Here is a 16,987-nt window from a genome sequence, read left to right on the forward strand (position 1 = left end):
GTGTATTAAGCTGAGCCTCCCTTCACATGGTCACATCCCCTTTTTAATCTGGGATTCCATGTCCCTTTCCCAGTCCAGCCTGTTTCTGTGGTGTCTATTGCTGGTCTCCCTGAGCTTCTGTTTCTGTGGTTTGAGTGTTTTTTGTGTGGCTGAGTGTTAAGACCTGCAGGACTTTTGGAAGTGGCGTTGTTTGGGGGTTAGGCAATACACTGATTTAGTGTTAGTAGTTTGTCATAGACTGAGGTGATGGCCGCGTTCAAGTTGGATTTCCTCCCAGAGATGATGGTGGACCATTGCTCCTTGAATGCAAGCCCTGTGTAAGTATTTTCTTTTCATGTCTAAGTTATGACTAAACTGATAGTTGGAATTGCTATCTCAAGCTTCTGCTGTCTGATGGGGCAGAGGGAGACAGGAAGGAGAGATGAGAGAGCCTGCAGTTTGTTTTCTTGAAGAAATCCTAGTGGTCATGGAAAATTGATGTTGGTTTCTAGATGGGGGGAAAATGGTCTGATAATTGTGGTGATAAGGACTAAGGAGGAATAAAGCTGTTTGATGATACTGTTTATAGTATGCTACAGCTGCTGATTTACAAAATGGATTATTTAAATCTGTTGTGGGGAGAACATTTTCTGTTCTTCCCTATTAATGACTCCAGATTAAACCTTTTAATTAGGAGTAAAATATTCTTTGAATACTGTTGAGGTCATGTTAAGAGTTGCCCAATTAACAGGAGCCATGTTGTGTTCTTGAAGCTACCCATGGAAGGCAGGGCTGAAAATTATTATTGGAGAGGGTAAACAATTTCCAACTGTTCTTAATTGAAATGGAAAGGGGTAGTTTGCATCTTCGTAAAAGGTATTGTTTCTCTTGGCTATTTGGAGTGGTGCTGACCCTTTCTGAGCGGAAAGGTGGAGAGGAGTGAAAGGATTTATGATGATTCCCTTCCCTTCTCTTCTAGTAAGAAGCTTTGTTGGTTTTGAGGTCTGTTCATACAGCTACAAAATTACGAGCTTTCCTTAGCATCAGTTTTTCCTTAGGCTCTGAACAGCAACGTATTGATGGGAAAAATTACTAAATGTTACCAGGCTTCAAAATTTCTTTTTTTTTTTCTATTTGGGGGAAATATGATTTCAGATGGACAGTGAGAGAAATACTATCATGTGCAGTTAATAAGCCATTCAAACTATCTTCAAAGGAAAAAAAGCAGAGATGAAGAGAGCTGACTACTCTGGAAGAAGACCACCTGTATTCTTCAACAAAGAGTTTGGGGGTGGGGGGACTCATTGTATAGTTGCTGTTCCACTCCCCATGTCCTTTCTAGATTATGCAGGGATTGGTCAGCAATTTTAACCAACTGATCGCTATAGCTACAATAGGATGTCGTTACAGGCAGACTTCCGCGGGGACAGGGGCTCTGGTGTACCAGGCTGGGAGTGCTGATAACAAGACATCACATTGCACCTAACAAAAAATGAGGAGTCAATACAGAGAGCAGTGTAGGACTCTGAACTGGCTGGGTGGAGCATAACACAACCTTTATTAATAGGGTGTAAACTCTTCACATGGCTAGACAGAATGCCTTGAAACCTGTTGAGGATTCCCTTACTCAAAACTTCTGTGTTGTTGTAGTCTAAGAAGTGACTTCTTTTTCTGTGTTAGAATCCTGACATTATTGAACCTGATTCAGTCTGTGACTAACTGGATTGTCCAATCCCAGCCTGTTCATGTACAATCTAAGCCTGTTTTTTTGCCAGTTACTGTTGAAAGCTCCCTAGTTTCACAAAGAAGTATTGCCCTGTAAACCTTTAAAGAAACTTATCATTGAATCAATTGATTCTGTTTCTCTTTTTAAGATGGATCTTCACCTTGGGAAACAGTTACAATTAGTCTCATTTAAAAGTGTTGTAATAGCATTTTCTCATTTTCAGTGATTACTGATAACTTTGGTAGTTTGGAGGTAGACTGAGCTTAGGTTCCTTTCGGTTCTGGTTTCTTTTTCCGTAAAATTTTACGTGGTTGAATTAGTGATATTTTTCAGTTATCTCAGCAGATTTATATCCTGAATCCCAGATGTTGACTACACTATGGGAACAGAGTTTTAAACAGCTGTGTTGAGTGTGTTTGGTTTCCAAGTACACAGCTTGCCAGTGAATGTGAATGTACTCTGGTACGCATACTGGGAACGTGCAAGAGCTTCTCTTTATATGTATATTTTCATCATCCACATTTATATATGCGTAGAAATTTATTTTTTCTTCAATTTTGCTGTAAGCGTGCTTTTGTCTAGAAACTGTAGGAAGATATAAAGTAGAAACTGCTTCTTGTTTTTCATAGCTCTAAGAAAATGAATGGCACACTGGATCACCCAGACCAACCTGATCTAGATGCTATCAAAATGTTTGTGGGTCAAGTCCCACGGAGCTGGTGTGAGAAGGATCTAAGAGAACTTTTTGAACAGTATGGTGCTGTCTATGAAATCAATGTCTTGCGGGACAGGAGCCAAAACCCTCCTCAAAGCAAAGGTGAGAACTTCTGCACTTCTCTTGAGAGACTTGGGGTTTCAGCCACTTTCTCATAGTTGCAGTCTTAGCTGTGTGCTTATTCAAACAGCCCTGTAGGAGCTCAGTGTGACCAGGTGTGCATGCAAGCCCAGATTTTATAAAGTCTTTCAGTGTATTTGTCTAATTATGCTTGAATTATGATCCAGTCATTAGCTGAGAAAAATAATTTCTTTTTTTAGAGTTCAGCAGTGATGGAGTTGCTTGAGGAGTATGGATTATAATTGCAAAGCAAAACATCCAGTTAATACTGTGTTGCTCCAGAGCATCACTGTGATGCTGTGATATGATCAAAATGTTGCTGGATGGGACACAGTTTTAGGCAAAACATGAAATTGAGGTCTTAGTCGTTCATGTAAATCGAATACTTGTAAACATGTATTACTAAATTTTGTGCCTGGATTTGCAGTTCAGTTACATGCAATATTTCATGTGAAGCTAGGTAGGGTTTTGGTACTAGGAAATAACTGAGTCTGAAAATGAAGTAGCCGACAGATGTATCTCAGTGTTTGTTTTAATGGTATAGTAGTGATGTTGGGTCAGTTCTGAACATATTCTATTTTATTACACTCGGAAATCTTTTTTAAACTGTCACAATCAGTAGCACCTACCTGTGTCAGTGCCTAACCTCTTCTACTTATACATCTTGCATTGGAAGGATGGAAGTGGGGCTTGCAATTCCTGTACAGCACTCCAACATTGAGTGTTCTTTCCTGGCGAGCATTTTGTTTCAATTGCAGGGTGCTGTTTTGTTACATTTTATACCCGTAAAGCTGCACTAGAAGCACAGAATGCTCTTCACAACATGAAGATCCTCCCAGGGGTAAGAGCAGAGCCCTGCTTTCTTCACAACTCTGTCTTGTTTCTCTGAGCTCCCGCGCCACTGAAGTACAAACAAGTTGTGTTGCCTAAAATAATGTTGTAAAAAAGCTATTCAAAAGATCGGTGTTATGAGATCTATATAATAACAGATCTTATGAGAATTTTGGAGTATTCAACAGAATAATATGGTAGTGAAGTGGGTGGACATGGCTTTTATAATACTCTGAGGAGGAATGATGGCATATAATTAGGAAGGCCTTTCTTCCTGCAATTTTTGTAGTGTTACATATGCACCTCTCTAGAGGCAATTTGGGCTACAATTTCTTTCTTTCACAATTCTTATGGCTTATATTTCATATAGCACGAAGTGAATGTATCTGGGATTAAATAATCTTTTTACATTTTAGATGCACCATCCTATCCAGATGAAACCAGCTGACAGTGAAAAGAGTAATGGTAAGCTTTACTAAAGTCCAAGTTTGGTGTCATCATTTGTGCTAGTCAGGAAGTTTGAGGATTTCCCTTTTACTTAACAGCTTCTGATGAAGTCTTGAATTTGAGGCCTTATTTTTTAAAGAAAAAAGTGAAAAGAGAAAGGTGTGTTTTCAATACAGTAGGTAGTGTGAGTGATGTCTCTAAAATTCCATGACTCAGAGTATCTCCCCCTCTGCTGCTTGTGGTAGAACCACGTTGTCAGTTAGGGAAACATCCAGTGAGTTCTTCTTTGTACTAAGGTGGTTTAAATCTTTGTTGGGGACATGGACAGTGGGATTGAGTGCATTCTCAGCAAGCCTATGGGTGATGTCAAGCTGAGTGCTGTGGTTGATACCCTAGAGAGAAAGGAAGTCATCCAGAGGAGCCTTGACAGGCTGGAGAGGTGGGCCTGTGCTGGCCTTATGAAGTTCAACAAGGCCAAGTGCAAGGTCCTGCAAACATGGATACAGCTTTGGTGATGAGCAGATGGAAAGCAGCCCTGAGAAGGACTCAGGCGTATTGGTGGCTGAAAAACTGAATATAAACAGACAGTGTGCACTTGCAGCCCAGAAAGCCAGTCATATCCTGGGCTGCATCTAAAGAAGGGGCAACAGGTTGAAGGGGTGATTCTCCCTCTCTGCTGTCATGAGACCCCACCTGTTGTACTGCATCCAGCTCTGGGACCTCCAGCATAAGACATCGACCTGCTCAAGCACCTTCAGGGAAGGGCCATCAAGATAATCAGAGGAATGGAGCAACTTCCCTATGAGGACAGGCTGAGAGAGCTGGGATTGTTCCGCCTGGAGAAGGGAAGGCTCTAGAGAGACTTTCTAGCAGCCTTCCAGTACCTGCAGGGGGCCTAGAAGAAGGATGTGGAGGGATTGTTAATCTAGGAGTCTAGTGATAGCACAAGGAATAACAGTATTAAACCGAAAGAGATTTGGATTAGATTTTAGGAAGAAATTCTTTACTGTGAGGGTGGTGAGACACTGGAACAGATTACCCAGAGGAACTGTGGATGCCCCATCCTTGGAAGCGTTCAAGACCTGTCTGGATGGGGCTTTGAGCAGCCTGGTCTAGTCAAAGGAACTAGGTGATCTTTAAGATCCTTTCCAAACGAAACTATGATTGTATGAAATCTAGAAATGCCTTTTCAAGTGTTTGTCCAATGTGAAGCAAGGCCTGTTGCAGCTAGGGTAGGAGTCAAAAATACTTCTTGTAGCATACAAGAGAGGTTGAGAATTAACAGCAGTTCAGTAGAAAAGAAAAATGGATTATATCTACACATTGGCCATTTCAGATGGATGAAGAATTTAGCATCTACCACTGGGTAAATGATCATTTATCCATGCATTTCCTTGTGAGTTTATATACATACATACATGCATGTATCTGTTTTGTCGCAACATAAGCAAAGAAAGCTTTTAGCATCCTGTCATTTCAGCCTTTCTAGGCTTGGCCAAATTTTATTTTCTTCATTTGCAGTAGTTTGTGTCGCATCATGGAGAAGATAGTCCTGGTTCGAGAAAGCTTACCTCTTAATATAATTGAAAACAGAAGATGGAATAAATGGGTAGCATATAGTAAGAGTAATTCCATCTGCAGATTCCTCCATGGGTATACAGGACATGTTCCTGTGTAAATGTATCTAGAAAGGAGAAATTCTTTTGAATTTTGTTGGGAGGAGAACAGAATAGGTTCTCTAAACTAAAACTGATGTTGCATTACATACAAACACACATACAAATATCCTGGGAAAATAATGGAAAGAGAGAAAAGTATTTAATGGAATTTTAGGATGGTGATTCTGAGGCTATTATTTAACTCTTGAGTGTAATAACAAGTGAAGGTGACAACAATAAATAAGAAAGCATTAGTTATGAAAGTATTGGAACTTGCCACTTAGAAGAGGGAGTCTGGATCTCTTGAACTAAAATGGACTGCTAGAAGGATTTGAAAGCAGCTTTCTGCTCTAAGACCAGAAAGTGAATTGGGTACAGCATGAAGATTTAATGGCCAGTTAAAGCTGTGTCTGCTGGAATAGTTTGGAGTTTTCCTTTCCAGCGCCATAGAAGACTCAACAAATGAGTTGATTTCCCCTCACTATAGCACTGAATAGGAGAAGACTTTATTGAAGCTTCAAAATGTGCTAGAGCCTTCATCATACTATATTTTATATTGTGATGAATGTCGTATATCTAAACGGTTTTGTATTTTCAAGAGGTATATATAATTTGCTTCATCCTTTAAAAGAAAGTGTTTCAGAGGTGATTAGCATCCTTAAGTAAATCGAGAGTATAAAATTCTGCTCTGAATTCAAATTTACCCCGCTCCCACAAGTGACCTTCAGCTGACATTAGTAACAACTAACTGAAAAATTAAGAGAAATGTCTTTCTGACCCATTTATTTTAAAACAGTCTGCACACTGACAAGTATTCTTCAACTCTAATATATCTAGTAGCATCAGTATGTAGAGCCAAGAAACAGTACCACACAGTCCATGGTTTGATTTGAGGTGTTATTTTCGTGCTTTTGGTGCAGATCAGAATGGGCGTATCACTAACAGAAGTAAAAGTGGTCTGTTTTAGCAACTGCTGTTGTTTCCACTGTTGAGAGAGGAGCATGAGGAAATGGGCATATCTGAATTCAAGTGATTGGCAGGAGGCTAGAAAGAAGCTTTCTGCAGTTCACTTGCTTTTTTATATGCAGTTAGGTATATGTTGGCAGTCTAAAGATAGAATAGGCAGAGGAAAGACGATCAAAGTACTCCAATAAACCACATTCAAGCCTTCTTTCTCCTGGAACTGAAGAGGTACAGAGAAGTGCTGAATCTGACATATTTTTTTCCTTTTTTTTTTTACACTCCTGTTGTTCACAGTCTTCACAAGCTAAAAGTAGTCAGCAAGTTAGAAACATCAAATCATAAAACAGGCATCCATGAGGTTCATTAAAGTACCTCATATGCATCCTCTTAAATTGAAGAAACAGTCCATTACTGGGAATCTGGTTTTGATAAGCCCATATCCTAAATACAAGGGAAATAACTGCAGTTAATGGAGAAGACTTGACAAAATAAGATCTAGAAAGCACATATTTGCTGGTAATACTTTTTATCTTTTGATTCCTTAGCAGTAGAAGATAGGAAGTTGTTTATTGGAATGATATCCAAGAAGTGCAATGAAAATGATATTCGAGTGATGTTCTCCCCCTTTGGGCAGATTGAAGAATGCAGGATATTACGGGGCCCGGATGGCTTGAGCCGAGGTAAGCAAAGCAAGAAGCTTTTTTGGCAGTTTGAGGATGCTGGAGGCTGCCTTTTGCAACTCAACCTGGCATTTGAGCTTTTTCAGTGGTTCCCACCTACACCCCCTCCCTGCCCAGTAAGCATTTTCATTCCTGTATTCACCCCAATAGTTGTGGAGGTAGTGAACAACTTGATTGTTTTTTGTTCTTTCCCCAGGTTGTGCATTTGTGACTTTTACAACAAGAGCCATGGCACAAACAGCAATCAAAGCAATGCACCAAGCACAAACCATGGAGGTAAAACAAGTTAGTGGGTGTCAGGAGCAGATGTAATTTATCAGACAATCACTATGGAGTTTAAAGGACTAGAGAGCAGAGAGCAGGATAAGTGCAGTTGTGTGTTTCTTCACAAATACTGCTCCTGGACCTTTGTGTTTATTCTGCTCTATTTTTAGTGTTTGAGATAGAAATTTCATCTGCAGAGAAAATACCAAAATACAAAATAGAATTAAAAGCAAACAAGATTTTGAGCCTTTGATAAAATGTGCTATTTGAATATTTATGTGTCTGCATGTATGCATAGAGGAGGAGGGAAATGCTTCCAATGACTGGGTCTTAATGCAGTATTTTTGTGACTGCTGGGGATAGCAAGTATGTAATTGTTTGAATTGCTGTTTGCAGGGTTGCTCTTCTCCCATTGTTGTAAAATTTGCAGACACGCAGAAGGACAAAGAGCAGAAACGAATTGCTCAGCAACTTCAGCAACAAATGCAACAGATCAGTGCTGCCTCAATATGGGGAAACCTGGCTGGTCTCAACACACTTGGACCCCAGTACTTAGCAGTGAGTTTCTGATTTGATCTGTTTTCATCTCTTCAGGGTTTGCAGTGTCTGACTGTCTTGCAATGTTTAATATATTCATTTTTAGAAGGCTCCTGGTAGATAGGAGCTGGGTTCTTAGTCCCCATTTTGTGGATGAGAAGGCTGAAACTGTGTTATGTGCTCTCATCTAGCTGGGATACATTTAAGGGAGGATTTCAACCCCAGTCACAGTAGCCCTAATTACTGAAACCTTGGGGTTTTCTCCTGTGTTCTGTAGAATGTGCTTTTTCTTTTTTATACTACTGCCTCAATGTTTACTATATAAATGCCCTTTTCATGTCTATCTGATGGCATAGTTCTTGTATTCCTTTATCATTTTGTTTCCGTCATCCTCTTCCAGTGTAACCTGGAACAGTACTTGGTACTGTCCAAATAGAAAAGATCAGATTGGAAACAGAGTAAATAAACCCCAACAACAAAAAACAAACCAAATAAAGACAAACCCTACAGAAAATAGAGAGAAACTACTCTCTTTAGCAAAAATGATGTAACAGAAAGTAGACTGTAGTTTCATTTTGGTTGATTTTGCTGGGTCCCTAAAGGATGAACTTTTCAAAAACTGATGTGCTCTGACTTATGTGGGTTGCCAGAGTAGCTCTGAGAACTGTATTTATGCAAACTAAAGTCTGAGGAACAGAAAAGGAAAATTTCAACTCATTCTTGGTATGGTGTATAGTTGAAATGGGGCAATTCTCTTACTACTTTTTTAGTTTGGGTAGATTGGATTTTTTTTATAACACCAACAAGTTAATGGAGAAAGGAACTGGAAATCTCTAAATAGCTTCTGAGCTGAGGCTTGAAATGTCTCTCACATCTACTGTGCATAAGGAAAGTAGAGGAGGTTCTCTCTCATGGTGGCTCTTTGGTTTTGATATGGCATTGCCATTTATCCCATGCTGGCAGTGTCAGTCTGTTTTGAGGTAGCATATCCTTAGGGGTGGCAATCCTGCCTTAGGTGCTTTGAATAGAAATTCTCTCTCACTACTTATTCTACTGGTTTTGTCTTGGTGTATTGGCTATAATTTTCCCTCAGCATTGATGCTGTTGAGTGAGGAAAGCATTGTGCTGTTGCTTTGGCTGCAATGTGATGCATGGGCTACGTGGAGCTTCACCGTGGTGGTGCTCTGGCTGTATTGTTCAGAGAATTCTCTTTACGCTTTGCTATGGTGTGGTGCATGGGCTGCAGGAATTCATTTGTGACGGCGCTCTGGCTGTGGTGTGATGCAGTTTCTCCCAGAAGCAGAGCCAGCCCTCACTCTCACTCTTGTTTTGTTTTTTGGTGTAATGTCTAGCTTTATTTGCAGCTCCTTCAGCAGACAGCAGCTGCTTCATCTGGGAACCTGAACACACTGAGCAGCCTCCACCCCATGGGAGGTGAGTTTTTTTCCACCAGAAGACAAATTCAGTGCCAAACAAAAGAGAACAAGGGTAGAGAAAGTAGCCAAAAGGCTGTAGGCATTTTAATCTCATTTGAAATAAGTAGTCCTGAGTTTACCAACTCCTTTGAAATGACAGGAATTCTCTGCTACAAGTGTGGATGTTCCTTCTTAATCTTAGTTAACTCTTGTCCCCAAGGTAAGTGGTGGTATCTACCCAACCTCTGGCATTTAAAATTATCTTCCCTTATGGATAGCAAAAAGAATGCTCTCTGTATTTGTTTTCATGCAAACAGGTGCATACATGATGAACTGTGTTTTGAAATAGGCACTAATGCACATGTATTCAGTGGTACTAGATTCTTAGTTTTCCCATTTTCAATGTATTTAAGGACAAAGCATGGAAGTTGGAAATACACTGTTGTTAGAAACGTGAGCTAGTCCTTCATTCAGATTCTTCTATTCATTCATTTGAATTACAGTTAATTATGCCATTGCTGTTAGGGAAATATCAGCTTCATAGATATGAGCCCAATTCCTTGCTGTGGACTGCTAGTCAGAATATTCACTGAGTATAGCAGTCCTGGATTGGTTGTCCCTTTTGTCTTCACACAGTTGGGAATAATAAAACACATGTTAGCAACTCCATTCACCACATTACCTAAACTCTTCTGCTGGCAGAAAAACCTATAGTTTTGATTTTAATACTGAACACTTTTAACTTTTCAAATTGCCTCCTGGAGTTTTATGGTGATTGCCAATATCACACGCCCTGTCTGTGGAGAAGTTCATCCAAAAGTGTCTTTGTAGATTGACTTGTGTTGGCTGGTGCACCCATCAGTAACAATTACAAGCTTTTGCGAAGTGTTATATTTTCTCTTGTAAGAATTTTGATTTATACTGGAAGTTGATTCTAAATTCAGCTTCCTACTTTGATTTCTTTCATGTTATACCTACCTCTTCAGAGCTCTTAGATCTAAGACTCTTGCAAAAAGCAATTTTTTTAAAAGTCTGTTTCACTAATATCCTGTGTGGTGATGATCTGTTTTGTTATGCACATGATGCTGCCTTTTTTCCCCTCCTGTGTCTGCTTAAAAACAAGATGTAATAAAGGAGAAAGTACAGCAGTAAGGACTGGAGCAGAGGGAAGGGGGTAACTAGCTGAGACTGAGAAGTTTCCAGGGTAATTCTGTCTTCACTATTAAAAAAAAAAAAAAATTAAAAATTGAGAAAGCAGACGTATAAATAGCATGTTGCATGGTTTTTCCAAATCTGTGATTCTCTACAAAAAATTTGTAGTTTTAAGGTCTTGATAATATCTCAGCTGATCTCCTTTCTTGAAATTCATAGAAAGAAAAATTAAGTAGGTAATTAGATCCCAAACTATGTCAGACTTTGTAAACAAAATTTAATCTTGAAGCTGTTTAAAAGCAGATGGGAAAACAGTGTGGTGACAAGAGGACAGGTGCTGTGTGCACATGACAAACTGCTTCAGTAAGGAACAAGCTGCTCTGTTCTTCATTAGCTCCAACACTTGCACTTTTAACCCTCTGTAGCACAATAAAAGGAAAATAGAAAACTTTTTGATTTTAACTTCCTGCTTTTATGTTACAATGGAATCTTGTGTATCTAAATAAAGGCAGAATCCACTTGTTTTGGGAACTAAATTTGCCTAGGGAAACAGACCCTGCCACAAAGAGAAAACAATTTAAAAAGTTAAAAAACCCAAACAAACTATCCTAAAGGTATTATAATTATTTTAGAAAATAATTAGTTTATACTGCATTGTCACATTCTTATGTTGTCTGTTTACATGCTTAAATTACAAAACTGATGTTTTAATTATTTGAGTTGTGTGCTTTGCTCCCAAGGTCTTACCAAGTATCCAAAAGATGAGATACCACCTCTGCTTAGGATGTTCTGATGTTGTTAAATTAAGGGTGATTAATTTAGTTTTGTTTTTAATTATGTTGGGAATAAATATTAGAGGTTGTCTGAAGTCAGATGAAGAGAGGAGGAATTGTTAAAGTAATCAAAGGTAGAGACAAAAAAAATGGAAGGTAAGGGAAGAGTGAGGGGAGGCAGAATTGGAAGAATGGGGCTAGTCTACCCAAGGATGGCTAAAATACAGAATTAAGGAGGAGATCCATTTTAGTGATAATTCTGTGGCAGGAAAAGAGGACAAAGTACAGTCAGTACTGACCAAATGGTTTCATTCAAAAAGGATGGTTCAAGATGAAGGTGAATCAGATGAATAAATTGACCAGTAAAATTCATAAGCACAGGGGTCCCTTCCTCCCCCTGCAGTATTCCGTGCTCCCTATGCACAGCATGCCTGAGGCTTCCTGTTTTCCTTGCCAGTGTGTTTGACCAGCCTACACATACATTGGCTGATCTGTGGTCAGGACTTGCCACTTAACAATTGTCTCACAATTGACTGCTGCTTCTTGGCTGCCAGAGGGAGCAAACAAAACATGCTGGTGCTCAGCTGATGGTGGGTTAAAACCATTACTTTGTGGCCACTGTGGTGTGAGGCCTTCGTGAAAGAATTTGCAGTTACTGCTGTCCCCATACAAAGAGCGTGGAGGGACAATGAGAGTGCATGAGCTCTCAGACCCTGACTTCACTCTTATGCTTTTGTTGACTGGAGAGAACACTGCTTGAAAATTTCTGTACTTTGGCATCTCCATCTGAGGTAATGACTACCTGGCCTCTTCCCGAATCACATCTATCTGGCCAAACAAAACCTTTTTAATTATAGCATGGAATTGCAATGTAGAAAAGAGCAGTAACTAGCATTAAGCCTGTTGCTTTTAAGCTCCTTCCTGTTCCTCCCTTGTGATGAGGTTGCTGGATCTGTTACCCTTGCGTGATGGTGGCTCTTACAGGAGAAACTCCACATTCTTGCCTGTGTTGCAGGACTGAATGCGATGCAGTTACAGAACCTGGCCGCGCTGGCAGCTGCGGCCAGTGCAGCTCAGAACACACCGAGTGGCACCGCTGCACTCACCTCCTCCAGCAGCCCCCTGAGTGTGCTCACCAGCTCAGGTAAGAGACTGCCCGTGCTGTAGCCTGACATGCATTGCCTTGGAAGTCCTTTCAGGACAGATGTCACCTGTTTTGTCTATCCCTTTTTGTCACTTTCATGTTGATCTTTAATAGATAAACAGTTTACTAGTAGATTCACTGGCCTCTGTTCAGGGTAGATATCTTTGCCACCAGCAAAGGCTTTTTTACCTGCTGTGTCTCTTCCTCCAAATGGTCAGATTAATTTAGAGTAAAAAGAATTTTTGAGGTCATCATGAAGCAGAAAGGTAGGTGACCTCCTTCCAGTCATGTTATTGCAATTCCATCACATATTTGGTTTATCTGTGATTTTAGGCAGGCACTGTGGTAAATACATCCTGTTCCTCTCAATATGGAAAGAGAAAATGCCTTTAGCATGAGGTAATGCATTCTGTGCACTAGAACAATACAGTTTCTATTCCATTAATGAAGATAAGAATATTATAACTTCCTCATAAAAGTAGTATAAACAGACACCTAGCACTTTTACTGGAAAGTAGTTGTGTAGAACTTAATGTATGAGTTGCACATAAAAATCAGTATCTTCCTTTTGTGTGGCTTTTATGTGTTTTGTTTGTTTTGGGTTGGGTTTTTTTAACTTTAGAATATGTATATTAACCAGAGATACTAGAATGTCCAAGTAGTGTTTTTTTGCTGCCTTATTGTTAAAAGTGATCATTAAATGCCACAAGCAAAAAACTAAAATAAATTCAATTGTGCTTATGGCAGACCTGCTAAGTTTTTGTCACAAACAAGGATCAGTATTCTACTCAGTTATTTCTATCCTATTTCGAGTTTTTACTAAATCCTGGCATGAGAAGGGAGACCCTCTATTTTCAGGGTGTCAGTTTTCCAGCATCTCTGGCTTCTATCCTACAGAGTTGACATCCTCACCTGTGATTGTGAGAGACCAAAGAGGGCTGGAGGGGAGGGGGTTTTAAATTTCCACATGTAGATTTTGAATTGTGTAGGAGGACCAAGGAGCCGGCTAAAAGATTATAAAGAGATTACAAGGAAAAGCTGTTTAGAAAACCTTATGTCACATGATTGGGAATTAAACCATGGGTGCTTTGCACAGTTTTCTACTTAAAGAAATTCCCAAGGAAGCATTTAGTTCAAAGAGTGTTCTGTTGCTGGACATTATTTACATAAGAACTTTGTGGTCTGCAATCCTTAAAAGATTGAAATTTTAAAATTTATCTTGACCCCCAGCTATGTATCCTATTCTATAATTAAAAAACAAACAAAACCAACAAACAGTGAAAAGTTCAGACTACACAAGAGCTGCATTTATAACCCACTAATGCTTCTTCATCATAAAGGAAGCACAAAGGTGAATATATCTGAGAGTTTCTCCTTTATTTCCTCATGCTTTGTCAGGTTACAATTTGCTGTGCTGGCATTTAGAACTAAGATTTCCTTATTGGCTGTCATGTCTAATGACTGCAGCAAGTTTGTTCTCTGTTTTGTTGAGGTGGAGAAAGGGGCTGGCAGGTTGTGAAGTTCAAATGTCAGATGTGCTAGAAAAAGAGAAACAGTCCCTTATCAAAAGCATGCAGTGAAAGGACAAGGGCAATGAGCACAAGTTGCAGCCGAGAAAATTCTGATTAGATAGAAGAATAAAATTAATGGCAAGAGTGATCAAGCTCAGGAACAAGATGCCAGAGGGGCTGTGAAATCTCCATCATTTCAGAGACTGAGAATGCAATCAGAAAGGACCCTTTCAAATTCAGAGGTTAGACCAGCTCTGAGCAGACTGCTAGACAGGGTGATCCACAAAGGTCCCTTTCAAATGAAGTTATGCTACTATTGAGCAGTTCTTTGGAATTGTTTTCCCCTCTGTGAATTTTGGCTGTTCCACAGAACTACACAGGTTCCTTTTTCCTTGGCGAGAGACGTATTTGAGGAGTCTGTTCCATTTTTTATCATGCTGGTGGAGGGGCTAGGGGGTGGGGAGCAGCCCATTTTCCAGTACTTTCTGTGCTGAATCCAAATAACCTTCTGATGGTCAGTAATATCAATAAATGATTGTGTGTTAACAATTCAGTTATCATGAAGGATCATTTGTATTAATATCCTATACAGATGTATCAGTTCACTCTTCACAGGCTTGTAACATGAAGCAGGCACTACTGTATTGCTCTTTAAACCTAATTTCAAGTATAATTTTAAAGAGTAAAGATTAGCTTTGTTCAACAGAAATAAAAAGTTTTGGAGGGCTTGTGGTCTATAAGTAGTCACTGACATCAAACTCTGAAATGGTTCTAGTGCTTTTCCTTAGAGGTATAAATATGCTTCACCTTTTAAAACTGTACTCAAATTGGGATGAGGGGAAGCCTCAATGTATACAGACACATTCAATCCCATGATAATTGCCTGTAATTATGCAGCTTTTAAACTCTTGAGTCTTTAAGCAAACTTGAAAATCTATTTGGATTAATATTCATATGTGCATTCACTCTGTATGTATTCACATAGAAGGCTGTTGGACTCCACACAGAAAACATCTATCCCTCCTGAAGCACACCTAGACCTTGAAGAAACTCAGTATATAGCAGTTCAGTACCATGTGTTAGTAAGTGCTTGCCTTGTCTGAGGGACATATGGCAACATCTACTGTGATAACCTCTTAAACCTAACTGCAGATGAGATGACTAACTCCTTGACTTCTCTCCATCTGTCATCCAAATGTTCACCTGATGCTTATTTGGACATCTCTCCTCAAACTGCATAATTGGTGGAAAAATCCAGACAGTCCTTCTCCATAGTTGCCTTCTTGATCTTCCTTCATCTGCACTGATATTTGTGTCTGGGGAACTTGGAAGTCTACACAGTGCAGTTCATGGACTATGCATAGGTTACATGTCAAAATGGTTCAACTCAGAGGGGTTACATATTGTGATTGTGCTGTCTTCCTACCCATTTCAGTCAATTTCCTTTAGATAGTTCCAAGCACAACTGTGTTTTTTGATGTAGAATGGGTTGAAGTAAAACCTTCAAGCTTGCTGAAGATCAGCTGCTCTTGGAACTGAACAGTCTGCTGCTGTTAGGTAGTTATTGTTGCAGAGACCATGGCCATAGACAAACTCACTTAAACTGCTAGCTCGTAAAAGGGATGTTCAAGAAAATATTATAGAAGTATCTCAGGATAGGAGTGTCTTGTCTGCCATCTTTTTGACTCAAGCACCAATAAGATTGTCTGCTCCAGAACAGAATAGAATGGTTGCAAACACTGAGGTATGTTTCCATTTTCACTCCTTCTAAGGACAACCTCAAAGGTCCAGCAAAGCTTAGATGATTTTCTTGGCCTTGGTGTGTCTCTGACAAAATTGTTTTCAGAGATAGCATAGTATTTCTGGTTTTACTGGAACTAATTCCGGCACAGTTCAGTCAGATTCATTGCCTGAATTTAACTTCTCTTCAGGTCATTGCTTGGATGCTACTTGTCTGAGTTAGGACAGGCTTACTGTTCCCTCAGTTTACCTACCTCCACAAGTTGTTACTTGGTGTCCTTGTCCAAGTTTCATTATCTTTCTAATCATGTATCTTTTTACAAAGCTCTTCTTTATTACATATTCAAATTTTCTGAAAACTTTAAATATTTTCAACTGCTTCTGTTAGAGTTAGCCTTTTTGACTAAATATAACTCAGTAGATAGGTCTAAGAAACTTAACTTCAGAAGCAAGAAAAAAAAAACAACCCACCAAAAGTTGCACAGAAACAATGCTAGGAATGGAGTAAAGAACATGTATAAAACAATATTGGTTTTCCATCCCCATTGCTTTGTTCTCTTTTCTGATCTAAAATATAATACAAGAAAAACTGTAGAACAGAAGTGATGACTAGAACTGTGGCACTCCTCCCCTGTTAGCAACAGCCTGAAAAATAGAAGACTGACATGGGAGAAGGATATGATCGCAGCCTAGAAATGCATTAGTGTTGTGATGAAGATGAATAGGGAAAAACCAGTCATTAGGTATTTCAAGAAAATAATTGCATGATTTCAGGTCAAGTTGTCACCTGATAATTTAAAAATAAAAAAGATTTTTCTTAGCATAGTGCATGATCAAATTGCAGAAGTTGTGCCTTAGGACATAGTAGAGTCCAACAATTCGGTGTTCAAATTGTGCTGAAATTAATGAATGAAAATCATAACTTTATTACAAAGACACTGCCTTTGGCTGAAAAAATCCTAGATTCACAGATGGCTGTGTTGGTATACAGACCATGCATAGGAAGCAGTCCTTTGTAATTGCCCTGTATTTCTGCTTTACTGTTGCTTAACTGCCTTTTGTCATCATCAGAAATGGGATGCTGTCTTCAATTCCTGCATACATAGGATCAAGAAAATACAGACAAGTCTTCCATTTTCTTGGCATTTTCAGTACTAAAGCATTTCTTGTTTTGCCTAAAGCAATTTCTGATAAAGGCAGCTAAACTAAAATAACTGTGTGATCAGCTTTTTATAGTGGTTTAACTGAATTTATTTAAAATCACAACCTTTTAAAATAGGGAAGGTATCCATTTTCTCTCTCACTTCGTTCTCTAGCCTTTTTTTTCTTAGC

General features: G+C 39.3%; 1 protein-coding gene across 13 annotated transcripts in view; it reads left to right on the forward strand.

Moving 5' to 3' along the window:
- The window catches only part of CELF1 (CUGBP Elav-like family member 1), a 63,449-nt gene that overhangs the window by 30,940 nt on the left and 15,522 nt on the right, over positions 1 to 16,987 (forward strand). For 4 of the 13 annotated variants that reach the window (XM_042038737.1, XM_042038734.1, XM_042038738.1 and 1 more), the window contains exons 4-12: positions 228 to 317; positions 2,335 to 2,522; positions 3,299 to 3,381; positions 3,788 to 3,836; positions 6,985 to 7,119; positions 7,316 to 7,395; positions 7,780 to 7,941; positions 9,273 to 9,354; positions 12,276 to 12,404. In XM_042038737.1, the coding sequence (XP_041894671.1) occupies positions 247 to 317; positions 2,335 to 2,522; positions 3,299 to 3,381; positions 3,788 to 3,836; positions 6,985 to 7,119; positions 7,316 to 7,395; positions 7,780 to 7,941; positions 9,273 to 9,354; positions 12,276 to 12,404 (979 nt within the window). In that variant the 5' untranslated portion in view covers positions 228 to 246. Of the gene's footprint in view, positions 1 to 227; positions 318 to 2,334; positions 2,523 to 3,298; positions 3,382 to 3,787; positions 3,837 to 6,984; positions 7,120 to 7,315; positions 7,396 to 7,779; positions 7,942 to 9,272; positions 9,355 to 12,275; positions 12,405 to 16,987 lie in introns of those variants that run through there. The other 9 variants (XM_042038745.1, XM_042038746.1, XM_042038747.1 and 6 more) reach the window with 4 other exon arrangements.

This window comes from Corvus kubaryi, unplaced genomic scaffold (genome assembly GCF_017639235.1).
Source record: "Corvus kubaryi isolate FWS band 111438036 unplaced genomic scaffold, C.kubaryi_AGA036_p1.0 37392, whole genome shotgun sequence".
NCBI lineage: Eukaryota > Metazoa > Chordata > Aves > Passeriformes > Corvidae > Corvus > Corvus kubaryi.